The sequence below is a fragment of the Meriones unguiculatus genome, chromosome 1 (genome assembly GCF_030254825.1).
Source record: "Meriones unguiculatus strain TT.TT164.6M chromosome 1, Bangor_MerUng_6.1, whole genome shotgun sequence".
Classification (NCBI taxonomy): Eukaryota; Metazoa; Chordata; class Mammalia; order Rodentia; family Muridae; genus Meriones; species Meriones unguiculatus.
In genome coordinates this window covers 104,595,284-104,613,381 of record NC_083349.1, presented here as the reverse complement: position 1 = coordinate 104,613,381, position 18,098 = coordinate 104,595,284, and the positions used below count along the sequence as shown (strand labels likewise).

General features: G+C 39.2%; 1 protein-coding gene across 12 annotated transcripts in view; it reads left to right on the top strand.

Annotated features, from left to right (window-relative positions):
• The window catches only part of Birc6 (baculoviral IAP repeat containing 6), a 184,665-nt gene that overhangs the window by 11,450 nt on the left and 155,117 nt on the right, over positions 1 to 18,098 (top strand). For all 12 annotated transcript variants that reach the window (XR_009584594.1, XM_060364456.1, XM_060364450.1 and 9 more), the window contains exons 2-3: positions 9,995 to 10,176; positions 12,631 to 12,768. Coding sequence is in view for 11 of the 12 variants with exons in the window: in XM_060364456.1 (XP_060220439.1) it covers positions 9,995 to 10,176; positions 12,631 to 12,768 (320 nt within the window). In the remaining variant the exon portion in view is untranslated. The remainder of the gene's footprint in view (positions 1 to 9,994; positions 10,177 to 12,630; positions 12,769 to 18,098) is intronic.

Genomic DNA, 18,098 nt, shown 5'->3' with positions numbered 1-18,098 from the left:
TCCTCATGGCAAGCATCTGGACGCTTACAAAAATGACAGCACAAGCTCCTTTTGGACCAGGAGTGTGTACTTGGGCTGTTTCACTTGATAGACTTTGCTGATATCAAAATGCCTAGTTTATGTTCTCCCCCCCCCTTTTTTAAAGTTTTTTTTTTTTTTTTTTCAGTTTATTATGTATACAATGTTCTGCGTACATGGACACCTGAATGCCAGAAGAGGGCACCAGATCTCATTATAGATGGTTGTGAACCACCATGTGGTTGCTGGGAATTGAACTTAGAACCTCTGCAAGAGCAGCCAGTGCTCTTAACCTCTGAGCCATCTCTCCAGCCCCTTTCCTTTTTTTTTTAAATTAGCAAAAACACTTCCCTATAATTATAGAAAGTTTTAAGATCTCTATTTTATCTATTCTTTCCTTTTTTTTTTTTGAGGCAAGGTCTCTATGTAGCCTTGTAGACCAATCTGGCCTTGAACTCAGCGTCCTCATGCTTCTTTCTTTCTTTCTTTCTTTCTTTCTTTCTTTCTTTCTTTCTTTCTTTCCTGATGCTGGCATGAGACACCTTATATGTATTTTTTTCTCCTTTTCTTAAAAAGAAAAAAATAGAAATCCTATGTAGTTATCCAAATTTTTACTTTTCCTTCTAGGTTTTCCTAACTCTTCTTTCTTTAAAGATGGTCTTGCTCTAACAGAATCTTTTTATTTTTATTTTTATTTTTATTGACAGGGTTTCTTTGTGTAGCCCTTGTTGTCCTACACTAGCTTTGTAAACCAGGCTGGCCTTGAACTCACAGAAATCCACCTCCCTCTGCCTCCCAAGTGCTAGGATTAAAGGCATAGGCCACCACTTCTATTCTAACAGATAATTTATCTTAGTCGTTGAGTAGTTTTAGATTTGTTACTGGTTGGCATTATAAGAGCTCAGACTCTAGGCCAACAACATAGTTAAGCATTAGTTGTTTATTATTGTTGTTTGGATGCTCTCTCTCACTCTGTATGTGCATGTTTGAGTTCATATGTGGGTGTGTGCATTCATGGGTGGTTATGTGAGAGACAGTTCTCACTGGGAAGCCTTGGCTAGCCCAGAGCTCACTATGTAGCATGCATCCAAGGGCAAAGGTTACACAAGCTATTTCATATTCCCTATGCTTAGCACATATTCAAGAAATGCCTGAATACATACTAACATATAAGCTCTTTATACCACTGAACAGTTGATACCCAGAAGCTATTACTTGGTAGTTTGTACCTCTCAGTGATGCAGATATTACTCTCACCTAGGTGTAAGAGCACACATCTTTAATCCCAGCATTCAGAGGTTGAAGCAGAAAGATCTTGAGTTGGAGGCCTGCTTAAGATACACAATGAGTCTATTTCAAAGAACAGCAATAAAAACATTGTTCTTATTTGTATTAGTGTACCCAGCTACATTTTTATATGTGGAGAATTATATGTGGAGAACTGGAGAGGGGGTATACTGTTAATAGACTACCTGCAACAAAAACATGATACAGTTAGGAACCTTTCTTGTATGTGTGTGTTTGAGACAGGGTCTTACTATGTAGTTATGGCCGGTCTAGAACTCACTTGCCTGTCCTTGCCTGCCTCCTGTATTATACTTACTAATCTTTCAAACAGCCACAGATTACCACAACACAGGAACACAAAACAAAAAGGCCATCCCAAAACCAAAATCAGGTAACATAGTTGTTTTTTGTTTTTTTTGTTTTTTTTACTGTTTACCATAAAGAAGAATTTTTTAAAATAGGGTCTTATTGTAGCCCAAACTCACCATGTAGTTGATAATGACCTTCAACTTTTGGTCCTCTTGTCTTTCCTTGGGGGTTTATAGGAATGTATCACTCCACCTTTTTTGCTCTCATTCCACTTAGTTATATATGTAGTGCTAGGGACCAAACACAGGACTTGGTGAATGCTAGGCAAACAACAGAACCAGAGGCCAGCCCTGTTACAGTCATTTTTGATAGAAACAGCAGGAAGAAAATCTTAAAATACTTAAGCATCATGACAGCATTGAATTCAGTGAACAGGAAGAAGGTGTTAGGATTAACATTGAGGGTTTATGTGGGGGCAAGTGTAAGCTGAGAGATAGAGGCAAAGACAACATAAATGAGGGAGATGGAGGCAGGTCTGAGGCAGGTATGTGAGTTTGAGGCCAGGTTCCTTACATAGTGAGTTTTAAGCTACGCAGGGCTACACAGTGAGACTGTGTATTTAATGACAAGTTGGGACTGAGCTGAGGTTTTGCTTTGTGGTATATCAGTTGCTTAGCATGCCCAGAGTTCTAGTCCATGCATAGAAAAAGAAAACAGTGTGGACTTTATTAAGAGTAGGGAGCCATTGTACATTGTGATGTGGTTATGATATAAGGTTTTGAGGTTGTGAAAAGTGATGTGAGAAAAAGTTAGTGTTTTTGTAGATAGGGTCTCACCATGTAGCCCTGACTGGCCTGCAACTCACTATGGACCATGCTGGCCTCAAGCTCACATATGTCCCTGGTGCCACCATCCCCTGCTACTGTAAGTTAGTTTGAAGGTGGAAAATATAATTTAGTGAATGTTAGGGATAAGAGAAATTGACAAGGTAATCTTTAGGTTCTTGCTTTTTATTGCTGGGTGAACAGGGTGTTTATTAATTTAAACACCTAATTCAAGAATTAGGAATAGCTTTTGGTGAAGAAAGCTGTGAAGAAAAGCTGAAATAAGTGTTTCGGTTGTGTTCTTTTTGAGGTAATTTGAAGTCCAGAAGTCACTTAGAAGTACAAGGTAGAGCAGGGCATGGTGATAGCTGCTTGTAACGCAGGAGGCAGAAGCTGGAGGATCAGTGGTAGCTCTAGGTCATTCTGTTAGATAGTGAATTTGACATAGTAAATTTGAGGCTGACTTGGGCTGTGTGAGATCTGTTCTCAAAAAAAGCCAAGGGTGGTAGGTGGATCTCTATGACTTTGAGAGGCCAGCCTGGTCTACAAAGGGAGTCCAGGACACCCAAGGCTACATAGAGAAACACTGTTTTGAAAACCAAAACCAAACCAACAACAACAACAACAACAACAAAAACCTTCAAAACTGAGTATATACTGCGTCACAAAGCAAGTCTCAAGGGATAAAAGAAAAATAGAAATAGCCTCTTGTCTCTTATCAGACCACTGCAAATTAAGTTGGAGTTTAAATCCTTCCTGGCGGTTAAGAGAACCCTTTCAAAGAAAGTGCTAAGAGTGGTACACAGATAAACGTGAAAGTAAAATGCCTGTACATATAAAATGATATTTTAAAAAAAGTGCTGAGGTTGTCATTCAGTGGTAGACTGGACTATACTTGCTTAGCATATATGAGGCCCTGGTTTCAGAGCTCAGAGGTAGGGGAAATAAAGTGTAGAAAGGGCTGGAAATCTAGCACAGGGCAGATAGCTGTCTTAATGTGCATGAAGTGCCCTTGGTCAGTCTCCAGGAACCCCCAAACACAAGGAAAAGATGGAAGGAAAGAAAGATTGATTTAAGGCTGGAGTGTGAAGATTTGGAAGGCATTGGTGTTCACAAGAAGCCCAGTCTGCTAGTTAAGCAGTGGCTCTAGTATTGGTTTTTGTGTACTGCCTTTAACCTCAGGCAGCATGTTTAGGCTCTCTGAGTGCTCCATATGTAACACATAACTCATTTTGTTTATTAGAAAGATTAAATTCATTTCTTGGCCTGTTCACACTCAGCAATATTATTTATATTGGTGTTAAAAACTACAATTCAGTTCAACAAATGTTTATCTGCAAATGGACTTGACACGATGAATTTGGAGCCTCCTTTCCAATCTTCTACCGTGTTTGGTGTGCTTTCTTTGAATAGGAGAGGTGTAATACCTCAGTTGAGATGTGAAGGTCAGCAGTTAGGGGGATGTAGTGGGAACAGAATGAGCAAGAGTTACAGCAACAAATTTTGGAAGTGCATAGTGTTTGTACCAGGCAGTGTGGTGTTGAGTATGTGCAAAGTGTGAAGAAGGGAGGAGTGAGAGCCTAGGCTGTGATATGTACAGTATACACACACACACACACACACACACAAATCACACATACAAAATCACACACACAAAATCACACACACACACACACACACTATCGTTATTGCTGTGGTGCTGAGGGTTGAACCCTGGGTCTCACACGTATCAGCCTTTTAACTTAAGTTTTGTTACTGTCATCACATTTAAAGAATTTTAAAGTTTGTTTTATGTGTATGAATATTCTGCCTTCGTGTAAGAATATATCTCAGATTCCCTGCCTGGAACTGGACTTACAGACAGCCATGTGGGTGCTTGCAATTGGACCCTGGTCCTTTTGAAGAACAGCCAGTGCTCTTAAACAATGAGCAAACTCTCCAAGCCCATCTCTGTTGTAAATAAAAAAAAAAATGGTGTTTGGTTAAATAATGTTATTTACTAGCCTTATAATTATTATGGTGGTATTATTAAACCCATTATCACAATCAAATGAAGGCCAGACACCTGTTAGATTTTATAGTTGTCTTATTTACTTTGGGCTAGGCAAATATTTCACCTACCCTGTTTCAATAACCTCATCATCCACCTCCCAGCCCCCATCCAGTGCCCTCTCCTAAACCGTTCCTAACTCATCCATAACCTTATAAATACTTATATTTTTATCTTGGTGTTTGTTTTTTTTTTCATCCATGCTATTCTTGGAGTCTTTCTACTAACCCATGTGGTTTCTGCTCCATGCTGATCTATCATGGTGGTCTCCTTCTTTCTCCTCTCTTCCCATCCACCTGTCTCCCTTCCCACCTCTCATTCTCCTGTTTCCAAAGGCCAAACATGTAGCCATGTTTTAGGCCTTTTAATCAACCAGTTAGGAATAATGTCTTAGACAGGTTTACACAACAAGGATAAGTGTATCCAGGCAGTAACCAGATCTTGAGGGCCAATAATTAGTATCAAAATACAAGCATCAGACCAACCCCCAACACTCCTCACTTTGTTTTATGGGTTTGTTTAATGCTTTATTTCCTTAATTGTCTTTCCAGTGGGAATTGGGAGAGACATAGGATGGATATAATTATATCTGTATAGAAGTGGAAAGCTCTAGATATGCTGAAGTTGTTGATTATTTAGTATTTAGTCCTTTGAAATGTTAGTTATGAGAATATTATTAGTAGCACATAAACTGCAGATTTCTGTAATGTAATCCCATGTAAAGATATTAAACAGGTGAGCATTCTATTACTTATGGCTATGAAAAGGATGCCTTTGGCAAATACCTTTAAATTAGCATCTTTAAAATGGGCTAATAATACTTATGCAGATAATATCATTTGAGAATATAATGTAGAAACCTTTCTAAACTGCAGCACTTTAAATAGAAGGAATGGTAAGTGGGCGCAGTGGCGCACACCTGTAATTCCAGCACTTGGGAGGCAGAGGCAGGCAGATCTCTGTGAGTTCGAGGCCAGGCTAGTCTAAAAGCAAGTCCAGGACAGCCTAAGCTACACAGAGAAACCCTGTCTGGAAAAAAATCAAAAATCAAACCACCACCACCACCGCCAAATGGACACAGAATGGCCCCGGGCCACTGGAGGTACAAGTAAGAAGAATAAACTAAGTACTTAGGAGATAGTCTGACTGTCATATTTCCAAGAAGCAAGGCGTGATTGTGACTCATTTTAAGGGTTGAGTTAGGCATGTGTGTCAGAATAACAAGGTAAACCTACCCTTTGCTTTTTTGAGAAAATGATACGCATTATAGAGTGAGGAAGATGGGACTATTTCCTTTGAGACTTATTATGAAATTAAAAGCAGAAATTAAAGCTTCTTGATTTGTTACTACTCCTCTTTGCCTTATGAAGTAGAAGAAAGACAAGCATATGGCACCATAAAGGTGTTAGTCCTGTATTCCTCTATAGTCACTGAGGGGCTTTCTGTGGGCTTTAAATAATGGTCTGGAGTAGAGTCCTGGTGTGCTTTTTGTTTTTCTCTAAAAATATGCTAGCTGATCCTGTTGAGTAACTGTGCTTAGGGCTTTGTCTTTGAACAGAAGACCTTTACTTGATATGTTTAGGGTAAATGTTGAGGAAGGATATAGAACAGACTCTCCTCACTTTTGATCCTCCTGCCCCCTCCTCAGTACTGAGATTACTGGTGGTTGCCAGCATGTCCTGTTCATGGGGTGCTGGCAGTGGAACCTGGAGCCTTTTGCATGCTAGGTAGGCACTCTTATCAACTGAGCTATACCCCTAATATTTATTAGAATTGAATTTGTCCTTCAATATTTTTTCTTTTAGAAAAACTTCCTAAGTTTTTGTTAGTAAAATATGTCCTATAGAAAATTGTATGTTGTGACTATATTTAAAATATGCCTATAAGCAGAAAGCTTTATGGCAAAGGTTCAGTTTCTGTTGTTTTTAATTTTTGTTACATATTTTTGTGGTACTGGGCATTGGTTGACTCTGGGGCCTGTTGCATGCTAGGCAAGCACTCTGCTACTTAGTTTCATCCCTTGCCAATTAGTTACGTTCACAGCCCATCCACATGTTTGTTTATTTGTTGGTTTGTCATGATACAGGGTCTTGCCATGTAGCCTAGGCTGGTCTCAAATTTATGTTCCTCCTGTTTCAGCCTCTCAAGAGCTTCGATTAAATGGGTGCACCACCCTTCCTGGCTTGGTTGCCTTTTTTTTTTTTTGGTGTTTATTTCTTTTGATTGGTTTTTGAATTAACTAAGTCTTCTGATAGTTTTTGTTTTCATTTTCTTTTTTTCTGAATCAAATGTTACTGTTGCAAAAAAGAATGATCTTATAGTGAGGAGGAAGGAAGTAAAGATAAGGGAGCATAGCAAATCTTTCATTCCTGAAAATGTGTATGTTTTATGGTGTATTAGAAAGGAACTTCACCTTATTGGAGCTTAATGTATTATAGTAAAAGGTTTTAAAAGTCATACAGAATAGTTGACTTATTAAAAAACATTGTGAAGTTCTGGGAATATAGTTGTTATAGTACTTGTTTTTTCTACAGCTCATGGATGGAGGCAGGCAGGTGGCGCCGGGGGTGGAGAGAGAGAGAGAGAGAGAGAGAGAGAGAGAGAGAGAGAGAGAGACTGTGACTGACTGACTGACTGACTGACTGTATAGTTTACCAGGTGGTAATAAATAGCAAACAGAACATTTTAGTTGGTATGATATAAATATCAGGTGGCTAAAGCAGTATGTGAGAACTAGTTTCTGTATCTGATGTTGTTCAAAGATTCCAGAACCATCTGTAAATAAATTGTTGCTGTTTTACATTGTTGCCAGTTGAGAAGTAACTCAGCTGCAAATCACAGTTCTATTCGGAGTATGGATTTCTATTTGCAGCTCATGTCTGAAATACTTTTTAGGACTTAATATAGATAACATACATTTCCAGAATGCCACACAGATCCTTTGTCATTCCTCACATAGCCAGTATTTTTCTTTTTTAAGGTGGTCCAGGCCAAACTTCATCTAGCTCTTTCTGTGTACTCCTGCAGCAGATAGGCCATGACAGAGTTCCATAGAGAGCGCCACTGCTTGTCTCCCCATCATTCTGCCCTTTTTAGTCCCCATATTGCGCTTTAGCATGAACAGTGTCCTGGGGGAAAATAAAACCTGTGTTCTGAGAGACCTAATTATGACAGTGTGTATAACAAAAGATCCTTTTTCCCTTGCTGGGAGCAGTACTGCATCTTAGAATGAACACTATCCATGGGACATTTTCAGTAGTGATTATACTTTGAAAACTTTCTCAGTGGGTTTTTTGGTTCATGTCTGTTGTCTTAGTGTACTTGGGAGGCTGAGACAGGAGTTTGAGGCTAGCCTAGGTCATACATTAAATATTATAGTTGATGCTTTCTGTAGTGTACTGGAACTGAATTGCACAGTACACAGCTTTTCTGGTGGTGCTGGAGACTGAACTTGGGGACGTAGTAGACAAGGACTGTCATTGCAGTATACCTTGATCCGGTATGTACAATTTTTGATTTGATTCCTGGATTAGTGTGCCTTTATAATTTATTAAAGTTATGTATATTGCTTGTTGGGTTTTATTTTTTAATAATGTTCCATTGTTTCATACTATTTATTTAAGCCCAGCTATTCTGAAGCATATTTGGTTATTTTCAGTGTTTGATGATTTTGAGTCATAAACACCTGAATACAAGGTTTTATGTGAACGTAAGGCTTTCTGTCTTCCAGCATAATATAGAGGCACTTTAGGAAGTGCATACTTAACATTATTTTTAAAAAGCTATCAACTGCTGTGACCGCATGTTGCATTTTCATTAGAAATCTGTAAGTTCTATTCCCATTATGTTTTTGCCAGCACTTCACAGTGTATGTATATTGTGAAGATGTCTGTATTACGTGCTACTTAGTCAGCTTTTTGACACGATAACAAATACCAGAGACAGTCAACTTAAAAGTAAATAGATTTATTTAGTAAGTTTTAGAGGTTTTAAATTTTTTTTTAGTTTTCAGTTTTTGTGTTTTTGAGATAGGGTTTCTCTGCGTAGCCATGGCTGTCATGGAACTCACTATGTAGACCAGGTTGGCCTCAAACTCAGAGATCTTCCTGCACCAAGCTGGGATTAAAGGTGTGCACCACCACAGCCAAGCTATAGAGGTTTTAGTGTTTGGGCTTGATGGAACAGAATTCGGGTGGCTCAGAACTTTTGCTGGCTGAGGAGTAAAGAGAGAAAAGGAAGTTCCACAGTCTCCTTCAAAGGCCTGAAGTGGATTGTGGTTTCACAGTCACAAGGTGCCACCACTTCCTAGTGGTGCTTTCATTGGAAGCCATGTGTATACTCCATAGACTTTTGGAGGACGCTTCATATCAGATTTTAGCACCACTCAGAGTAATCTGTATATTCTTTGCAATTGTTGTCAAAATCTTAATGATTTTTTTAAAGAAATATAAAAATCTATCTTAAAATGCATAGGAAATCTCAAGGGACCTTGGATATTCAAAGCAATCTAGGAAAAAGACAAAAATTGATTAGGGATGTAGCTTACAGTCAGTACAGAAGATTGGTAGAGTTACACTTTCTGAACACAAGGCTAAACTGCAAAGCTACAGTAATTAAAACAGTGTGGTACTGAGGAAGGGGACATGGCTCAGTACAGATCTTGACTAGTATGCACATGCAAACAGTGTGGTACTGATATAAAGATACATAGAGTATGATGGGATGGATAAAGAGCCTAGAGATATATCCTTCAATATAATGGTTTATCTTTTGACAAGGGGTCAAATCCATTATTTGGGGTAACATTAATTTATAACAGATGAGTCTGGGAAAACTGGTTGAATGTGCATGCAGACTACCCCTTTTCCTTAAGAGGAAAAGAATATTATGTGAGAATAGTATTGTAGAAATAACTTTCCTGCAGTTCCTTTAACTCTATCACTTTAAGTTATTTTACCACATTTGCTCCTTTTCTCATGTAGATGTACTTGTTCCCCCCATCCCCATGTGGTGTGTTAGTTTTGTAGAATAGGGTGCGTTTGGAATTTTGCTTCTGCCTCAGCCTCCTGTTTGCTGGGATTGCGGTTTTGTGCTGCCATACTTGACTGTATTGACTGTATGGCAATCTTTTACAGCAGCATGTAACGACCAAGTTTTAATCAGTTTCTGTTGAGAGTGACCATAGTTCAAACTCCAGTCTATTCTTTTGTTTTGCTTTTTGAGACAGAATTTCTCTGTATAACAGAGCCCTGGCTCTCCTGGATTTAGGCTGGCTTCAAACCCACAGAGATCCACCTGCCTCTGCCTCCTGAGTGCTGGGATTAAAGGCATGTTCACTATCATGCCCAGGCTTCTCCTGACTTTCTAATCATGATCTTTCTTTCCAGTTCAGTGTCTCAACCAGGCTTGTATATCACAATTCACAAACAGTTGATCAGTGAACATATATTTTTAATGTGTTGTTGGTTTTAAAATCTTAATTGTTGAATTTTTGTTCTTTTACCAGCTAAACCAGGTGGACAAGTGAAATGTCAGTATATTTCTGCTGTGGATAAAGTTATATTTGTGGATGATTATGCAGTAGGCTGTAGAAAGGACCTTAATGGAATCTTGTTACTGGACACTGCTCTGCAAACTCCAGTTTCAAAGCAGGATGATGTGGTTCAGCTTGAACTTCCAGTCACAGAGGTAAGTAGAACAAGTGCAGTGTGTGCCTCTGACCTCTGGGTATTAAGTGAATTAAGTTGTCTTTAGGACATTGTTCATAAGTTGTGCTTTAAGGACATTATATGTAGTTACTCCCATAAAAACAAAGGATTGAGTCATGAATCACACCTTTAAATACTTATCTTTCTTTGCATAATTAATTGATGCTGTTGAAGTGCTGTTTTAGGTGTGAACTCTTCTTTAGCCACAGGATAAACAGCTGTAACAGACTCCCAAATACAGTGAATTAATAAACAAGATAGCTTGTATGTAGTAATAGCCCCGGGGTAGGTAGGGCCCACTCTGCCAGCCTCAGTGCTTAGGTTACCTGGTGGGTTGTAGGCAGTTGCTTCAAATCCCATTATTTAAGTCTTAGACCACCAGTGGTTCACATCTTTTCTTTCTCCCCATTTCTCTTCCTCTCCTCCTTTCTCTTTCACCTGTGTTCATTCTGCCTGTCTCTTCTTTCACCAACATCCCCTCCCTTCCTACATTTTCATTTCTCCTTTTGCTCTTCTACCCTTCTTCATCTCTCCCCAAAACCTTTTCATATTTACCCTGTTGGGCATGATTTAGTTAAATGGTATACCAAACCTAAAAAAGGGTAGAAAGTTTTGAGACAGCATCTCATATAGCTCAGGCTGGCTTCAAGCTTATTCTGTAGTCAAGAATGACTTTGATCCATTTGCTTCCGCCTCTCACACGAGGGAGGATAGGCATGTGCCATCACACTTGGAGCTCTTTCTATCCTCAGACTCGTAGAGATCTGTCTGCCTCTGCCTCTTGAGTTGTGGGATTATAGTTCGAGCCAACACATTTGGCTTTATTTTATTAAAAACTGTTTTGTTTTGTGTTTCAAGACAGAGTTGTCTTTTTTTTTTTTTTTTTTTTTTTAAGTAGCTCTGGCTGTCCTGGACTGACTTTGAACACCAGGCTGGCTTCCAACTCAGAGAAATCCTCTTGTGTCTGTGATTAAAGGCATGCACCACCACCTGTGGCTTTGTTTTTGTTTTTTTTGAGACAGGGTTTCTTTGTTGTAGCTCTGGTTGTCCTGGACTCACCCTGTAGACCAGGCTGGCCTCGAACTCACAGAGATCCTCCTGCTTCTGCCTCCCGAGTCCTGGGATTAAAAGCACATGCCACTACTACCTAGCAATACACTATATTTTGATCATAGTCTTTGCCCTTCCCCAGCTGTTTGCACATTTTCCACACCTTACTTTCAACCCTTCTTTATCTTTTCTCTTGTTTTAGAGACAGAAAATAACAAAAGAATCCATTTTGCGTTGGTCAGCTATTCATGGGCATGAAGCCTGTCTTGGAGTATGGTTAATATACTCAGTGACACTGACTTTTTTCTCCTCCCTTGCTCAGAAGATATCAGTTGTAAATAGCGTCTTGGTTAAGGGTGGGAATTTGTGTCCACTTCCTCTCCTGTGTGTTTTTCTTAATGCTAAATAAAGTATATTCACGTAGGGTTGTAAGTAATATAGTTTAGATTGTGGAACATGTAGGAAGCTTTGGGTTTTAGCCCCATTACTGAGGAAAAAAAAAACCGTAAACTTAGATTTCATAGTTTACAATCTTTTTTTTTGTTTGTTTTGTTTTTGTAGTTTTGTAGCCAGGGCTTTTCTATATGGTCTTGGCTATCATAGAACTCTTTGTTGACCAGGCTGCCCTTGAACTCAGTGATTGCCTGCCTCTGTCTCTTGAGTGCTTGGATTAACCATCACCACCACTGGGCGAGTATTTTAGTAAAAATACTTTAAAATTATATTTACTTATTTGTGTTTCTGTCCATGGCACACATGTGTGGAAATCAGAGGAAAACTGGCTTGTGTCTGTCCTCTCCTTTTACCATGTGAGTCTCAGGGATGGAGTTCAGGTCAAGTTTGGTGGCAGTTACGTTGACCTGCTAAGCTATCTCCTTGGGCTGTAAATATTTTTTAGATAATAATCATTATAAACATTCCTCTTCTCTAGTTGGCATTTATTGTATTACAGTAGTTTTGGCAGTTAACTATGAAGTTCTGGAACTGGTTTGATGATTTGTAAACAGATGATTTTCCTTGTATCAACCATGGGTTTCTGTTGAGGAGTTTTAGTCAGATCTGTGGATAGCATTGCTGAGGCCTTTCATATTATTTGTTGAATGGGTTAGTGTAAAAGAATCTTTTATTTGTGTTTAAAAAGTTGGAATCATGTTTTGTTTTTGCTCATAGTTTCAGCTTTTTTATTTTTTTAATTTATGGTAATTACTGTATAGATGTATTGACCTGGCTACTACACCGAATGCTTTGCCTCATTTAAATGATTATTTAGGTTTATATAAAATTAATTGTAAGGTTAAGCTTTATATAGTTAAAACTATCACAAAGTAGCTAAACAAAAATCTATTTCACTGTTTAACTTCGCTTTTTTTTTTTTTAAATACAGGCACAGCAGCTCTTATCAGCTTGTGTAGAAAAGGTAGATGTTTCTAGTACAGAGGGTTATGATTTGTTCATCACACAGCTCAAGGATGGTTTAAAAAATACATCTCACGAAACTGCAGCAAACCATAAAGTTGCTAAGGTAAGAAAGTGCATTTGTGGCTGTCTTGGAGGGGGCTCCTCTGTTGCTCTTCCTGTCCTGCTCCTCTAGAGGTGTTCTAACTAGTCTTTCTCTCCTTTAAGAGAGAGAATGTCTTCTATGATAAAGTCGAAACTCTAGTGTTTCTGTGTTGTTGACATTGAGCACACAGCCTCAGATAGGCTAGTGCTCCACCATTGAGTTCTATTTATGGCTAGCTAAAAATCATGTTGTTGATGGTTACTTTAAAAAAAAAAAGGTTTATTTATTTAATGTTTATAGGTGTTTTGCCTTCATGTATGCTTGTGCACCATATGCATGCAATACCCATGGGGCTCAAAAGAAGGCATTAGATCCCCTAGAACTACAGTTACAGACAGTTGTTAGTCATCATGTGGATTCTGGGAATTGGACACAGGTTCTTGGGAAGTTCTCTTAACTGTTGAACCATCTTTTCAGCCACTAAACCAGTTTACTCCTTTTTTTTCTTTCTCTTGCGATCATATATAATATATGTAAATATGTAATTTTTTCTTTTAAGTATCTATTTCTTGCATCTATTCTTGTGCAACACTTATGTTCTTGGTGCTCAAGGAGGCTGGAAGAGGGCTTTGGATCCCTAAGAATTGGAGTTACACATGTTGTGAGCTACCCTATGAATGTTGAGAATTGAACCTGGGTCCATTGGAAGATCACCAAGTGTTCTTATCCACTTAAGCCATGTCTTCAGCCTTTTAAAGTTTATTTTTAATTTTTTTCTTTCTTTTCTTTTTTCTTTTTTGCTTTTTCCAGACAGGGTTTCTCTGTGTAGAGTTGGCTATCCTGGAATTTGCTGTGCAGACCAGGCAGGTCTTGAACTCACAGAGAAATATACCTGTCTTCCTCCCCCCACCCCCCCCAAGTGCTGGTATTAAAGGCAGGCACCACTACTGCCTAGCTTTTTTTTTTGAGACTGAGTTTCTCTGCAAGGCCTGGCTGTCCTGGAACTCACTATATACCAGGCTGGCTCAAACTCAGATTCACCTGCCTTTGCCTTCTGAGTGCCGAGATTAAACGTGTGCGCTGCTGCTGCTGTCACCACCCCCCCCCCGTTTAATATTTGTGAGCTGTTTGCTTATGTGTACCTAGGGCTTCTGTGAATCATCCTTAGTGAATTGTATTGATGGAGAAGCTGACAAATGAGCTTTTCTTAAGTTCTGAGCTTAGATGAGAATGGGAACATATCTATGGAAATGGGGTCATTTGGTTTTTCAAAAAATTAAACTTCTTGTGTGTGTGTGGTGTGTGTGTGTGTGAGAGAGAGACTGAGACAGAGAGACTCATGCATGCTACATTGCTTGTAAGAAAAATAAGCTGGGAGTCAGTTCTTTTTTTCGTGAGTTCTGGGGATTGAACTGATCATCAGACTTACTGGCAAGCACCCTTGAGTGCTGAACCATTTCATCAGTACCATTTCGTCTTCCTTTCCCCCTTTCCCTTTTCTCCCTTTCCTTCTTCTCTTCTCCCCCCCCCCTTCTCCTTTCCTTAACTCTTTTCCCTATTCTCCTGTTCTTTTGAGGTAAGACCTCAGTGTGCACCCCTGATGTCTTGAGATTATTGATCGTGTTTTACTCTCCTGAGTATTTGGACCACAGGCCTGTGGCAACACACCCTGTTTTGTGTTTTCTTTGAAATTTATTTTTGGTAAGTGTAGGGGAAGAGTAAAATTTTTGTATATAATTAATTTATATTATTCTTAGGTTTTTCTCGTAAGTTGTAAGTATAATAGATAACGACAGATAAGAGGTTGAAATTAGAAGCTGTTTTCCTGAAAGTAAATTTTCCATTCACACTTTCAAGCACAGCTATGATCTAACTTAAATAAATGGTCTTGTCTATTTAACTTAGGCTTTGTCTTTGGTATGGTTTCATGCCCATTCTTAGGGAGAGATGTGGAATCTTGTAAATGCTGGCATTCATTCATTCATTCATTCATTCAGTGGGAGGCAGAGTCTGTATATTCCAGCCTAGTGTCATACTCACGACTCTCCTGCTGCATTCCCCTGATACTGGGATTTCATATATACATTGTCATGCCTGCCCTAACATTTGCATTGAATTTTTTTTCTTTTTACTAGTTCGTAACTCCAGCAAGGAAATATAGTTTAGGAAAATGTAAGTTCTACTATGAATTTCAGTAGAAAGACTTTATTATAAAAAATGATTTAAGAGCAGAAGACATGGCTTAGAGATTAAGAGAGCAGGCTGTTCTTTCAAAGGTCATAAATTCAATTCCCAGCAACCACATGGTGGCTCCTAACCATCTGTATGAGATCTGGTGCCCTCTTCTGGTGCACAAGTAGAATGCTCCGTAAATAATAAATAAATAGATCTTAAAAAAATAAATTGATTTAAGAAATGTTGTTGAGCTGAACAGCAGACAGGAAGCTGTGACACAAAGCTAATAACTACAGAAAGCAGGGAAAGAGACAGGCTAGGGCTGTTGGAATGAGTTGTTACTGTAGCCACATTGATGTTACAGTGCAGTGCTCTTTCTTGCAGTATTTGAGAGAGCTTCCTGCCTCCATCCCCACCTCCATAGCTATAACATCTTCTGTAGGAAAGATTGGTGTTAGAATACAGTAACTGGGAGTTAACTGTAGGGCTCAAAACAGCTGGAGTAAGTTGTTTTTTGTTTTTTTTTTTCCTGTGGTGCTGCAAATCATTTTGGTGAGTAAGCTTTTCATTTATGAACAAGTTAGATTTGGAAACTAAAATTTTCATTCTGTTTCTGTTAGCATTATGTTACTTTTAAATATTTGTGTGTGTGTGTGTGTGTGTGTGTGTGTGGTCCTAATGGTGTACATATGGGTTCTGCAGAAGTCAGAAATCAGTTCTTTCACTGTATTGGTTCTATGGAGTGAATTCAGGTCTTTCGGCTTAGTGACAAGAGCTTTGTTACTCAGACCATTGTGCTGGCCCTCAAATCTACCCCTCCCCAACACATTTTTCCAGTTACATAGGCTAATGCCTTTAAGCTAGGGTTGAGTATCTGTTGGGTTCAGTTTCATGAGTGCTGGGATGATAACAGTGTACTATCTCATGCTAAAGCTTTTGCTTTCATCTGTTTTTGTGTGGTAGTGCTTGAATTTGTACAGTGTGCATGTTTGTGCTTGTGTGTGCAGAGGCTAGAGGTCAACTTCTAGTGTAGTCTTCTTTTAATCTTCACCTCATCACACTGAGTCTGGAACTCATCCATGTGGTTTGGCTGGCCAGCCAGTGAGCTCCAGGAACTCCCCTGAACCCTCCATCCCAATGTTTGGTTACAGACATATAGCTCTGCATATGGCTTTCCTGTGGGTGCTAGGGATCTGAATTCAGATCCTCCGCTTATTTGATAGTCACTTTACTGACTGAGCCATCTCCCCAGCCCTAAGGCTTTTTCTTAATAAATCCGAACTTAACTTTATTAAAAACAAACATTAAACAAAGCAAAGCAACAACAACACAGTGTTTTGAGTAGCTAGAGACACTCTAGAGTTCCGTGGAAGTTCTTTCTTTGTCTCATTACTCAGCACCAATCCAGTTTTCCCTTCTTAGTTTTAGTCATGTGATTGTTTATTCATTTAGTAGCAGGAGCTTAAAATTGCTGGGCATCAGGAGCCAATTTGTTGGAATGATCATGTTCTTGGTGGAATTTTCTTCTAAGACAAATCGAGCTGTGTAGCTTAAAGTGTAGAAAGGAAGAAGCAAAGCCTGTGCCTACCTAGCTCTGTTGAATAGTGCGCATGTCGGGATACACTGTCTTGTCTTAATTGTATTATGAGTCTGTGGTTAGAGTCCTGTGATGTGGACCTCTGACCTTTCAGGGGGTTACTGTAGTTAGTGTTAGCTGTTAATGAGCATGTATCATGAATTACCTTTTTTCTTAGGACACCTCTTTATGGATGATGCCATGGTAAGACAGTTTCATGGGTAAGAGCCTCTTACTGGAACTTTTTTTTTCCTTTGACATGGCTTCATTGGTCAGAGGTGAAGTCTAGAACACCAGGTTGATATAGAAGATATGCTGTACCACAGCATATGTAATATTATGGAGCTGAACATTGTGAGCTGAACAGGTACATGTACACACACAAAATGCATTTACAACAGTGAAACAAATAATCTGGCTAGATTTCTCCAGTATAATCAACCTGGCTAGCTGGCTGTCTTCCCTGAAAAGTAGCCGGTGACCTGGTTAGTCTTTGAGAGGAAATTCAAGTTGTTGGACCTGTGTGTAGCTACCATTTCCTGCCTGGCCCCTTACATAGTGACCCATTAAACCAGCATTAGAAAGGCTATGGAGACAATTCATTTTTCATTTCCTCTGCTGAGTTCTTGTGTAGTTTACATGTCATTTCATATTGTTTCTCTTGAGATCTGTCTTCGACTTTTCGACTTACTTGTTCTTTCTCTCTCTGCTTTCTTTCTTTTTCTTTTCTTTTTTCTTTTCTTTTCTTTTTTTTTTTTTTTTAAGAGATGGCTTTTCTGTGTAGTCCTGGCTGTCCTGGAACTCATGCTGTAAACCAGCCTGGCCTTGAACTCAGAGATCTACCTGCCTTTGCCTCCCTAATGCTGGGAATAAAGGCATACCCCATCACCAACCTGCTTCCTTGTTTTCTTACTTTTTGTATTTTTACATTTTGTTTGCTTATGAGCCATGAGTGTATGGAGGTCAGAGGAACACTGCTGGGTGTCAGTTCTCTCGTACCCTGTGGGCCCTGGAGATGACACCCAGGTCATCAAGCTTTAGTGGAGAGTGCCTTTACTGCTGTATTTATTGTTGTGAAGCTTTCATATCCTTATCATTTCAAGCGCCCTTTCCATTCTACTAAAGCATTAGCTACTGTATGCTAGTAGTGAGAGTTCTTATACAGCTGTCTGTCTTATGATAAGGTGCTGTTTTTCTGCAACCAGTAAGAAGCCAGAAACTATTTCTCCCATGGAGGGTGGTTGCATGAATGGTTGTGCTTCAAGATTCTTCTGGAACAGATTCTCTTGGAACAGTTAAGATTGGCCAGGGTTTCTGACAGCATCAGTACTTGTCAGAGGTGTGTTGGTACCACTGAATTACTTTTAAGGAAAAATGGCAGTAGAATTTGTTTTGTGTGCTGCTGAAAATGTGCAGCCTCTTTATTTATTTATTTTTATTAATTACACTTTATTCACTTTGTATCCCCCCATAAGTCCCTCCCTCCTCCCCTCTCAATCCCACTCTCTGTCCCCCTTCTTCACGCATGCCCCTTCCCAAGTCCACTGATAGGGGAGGTCCTCTTCTCCTTCCTTCTAATCTTAGTCTATCATATCCCATC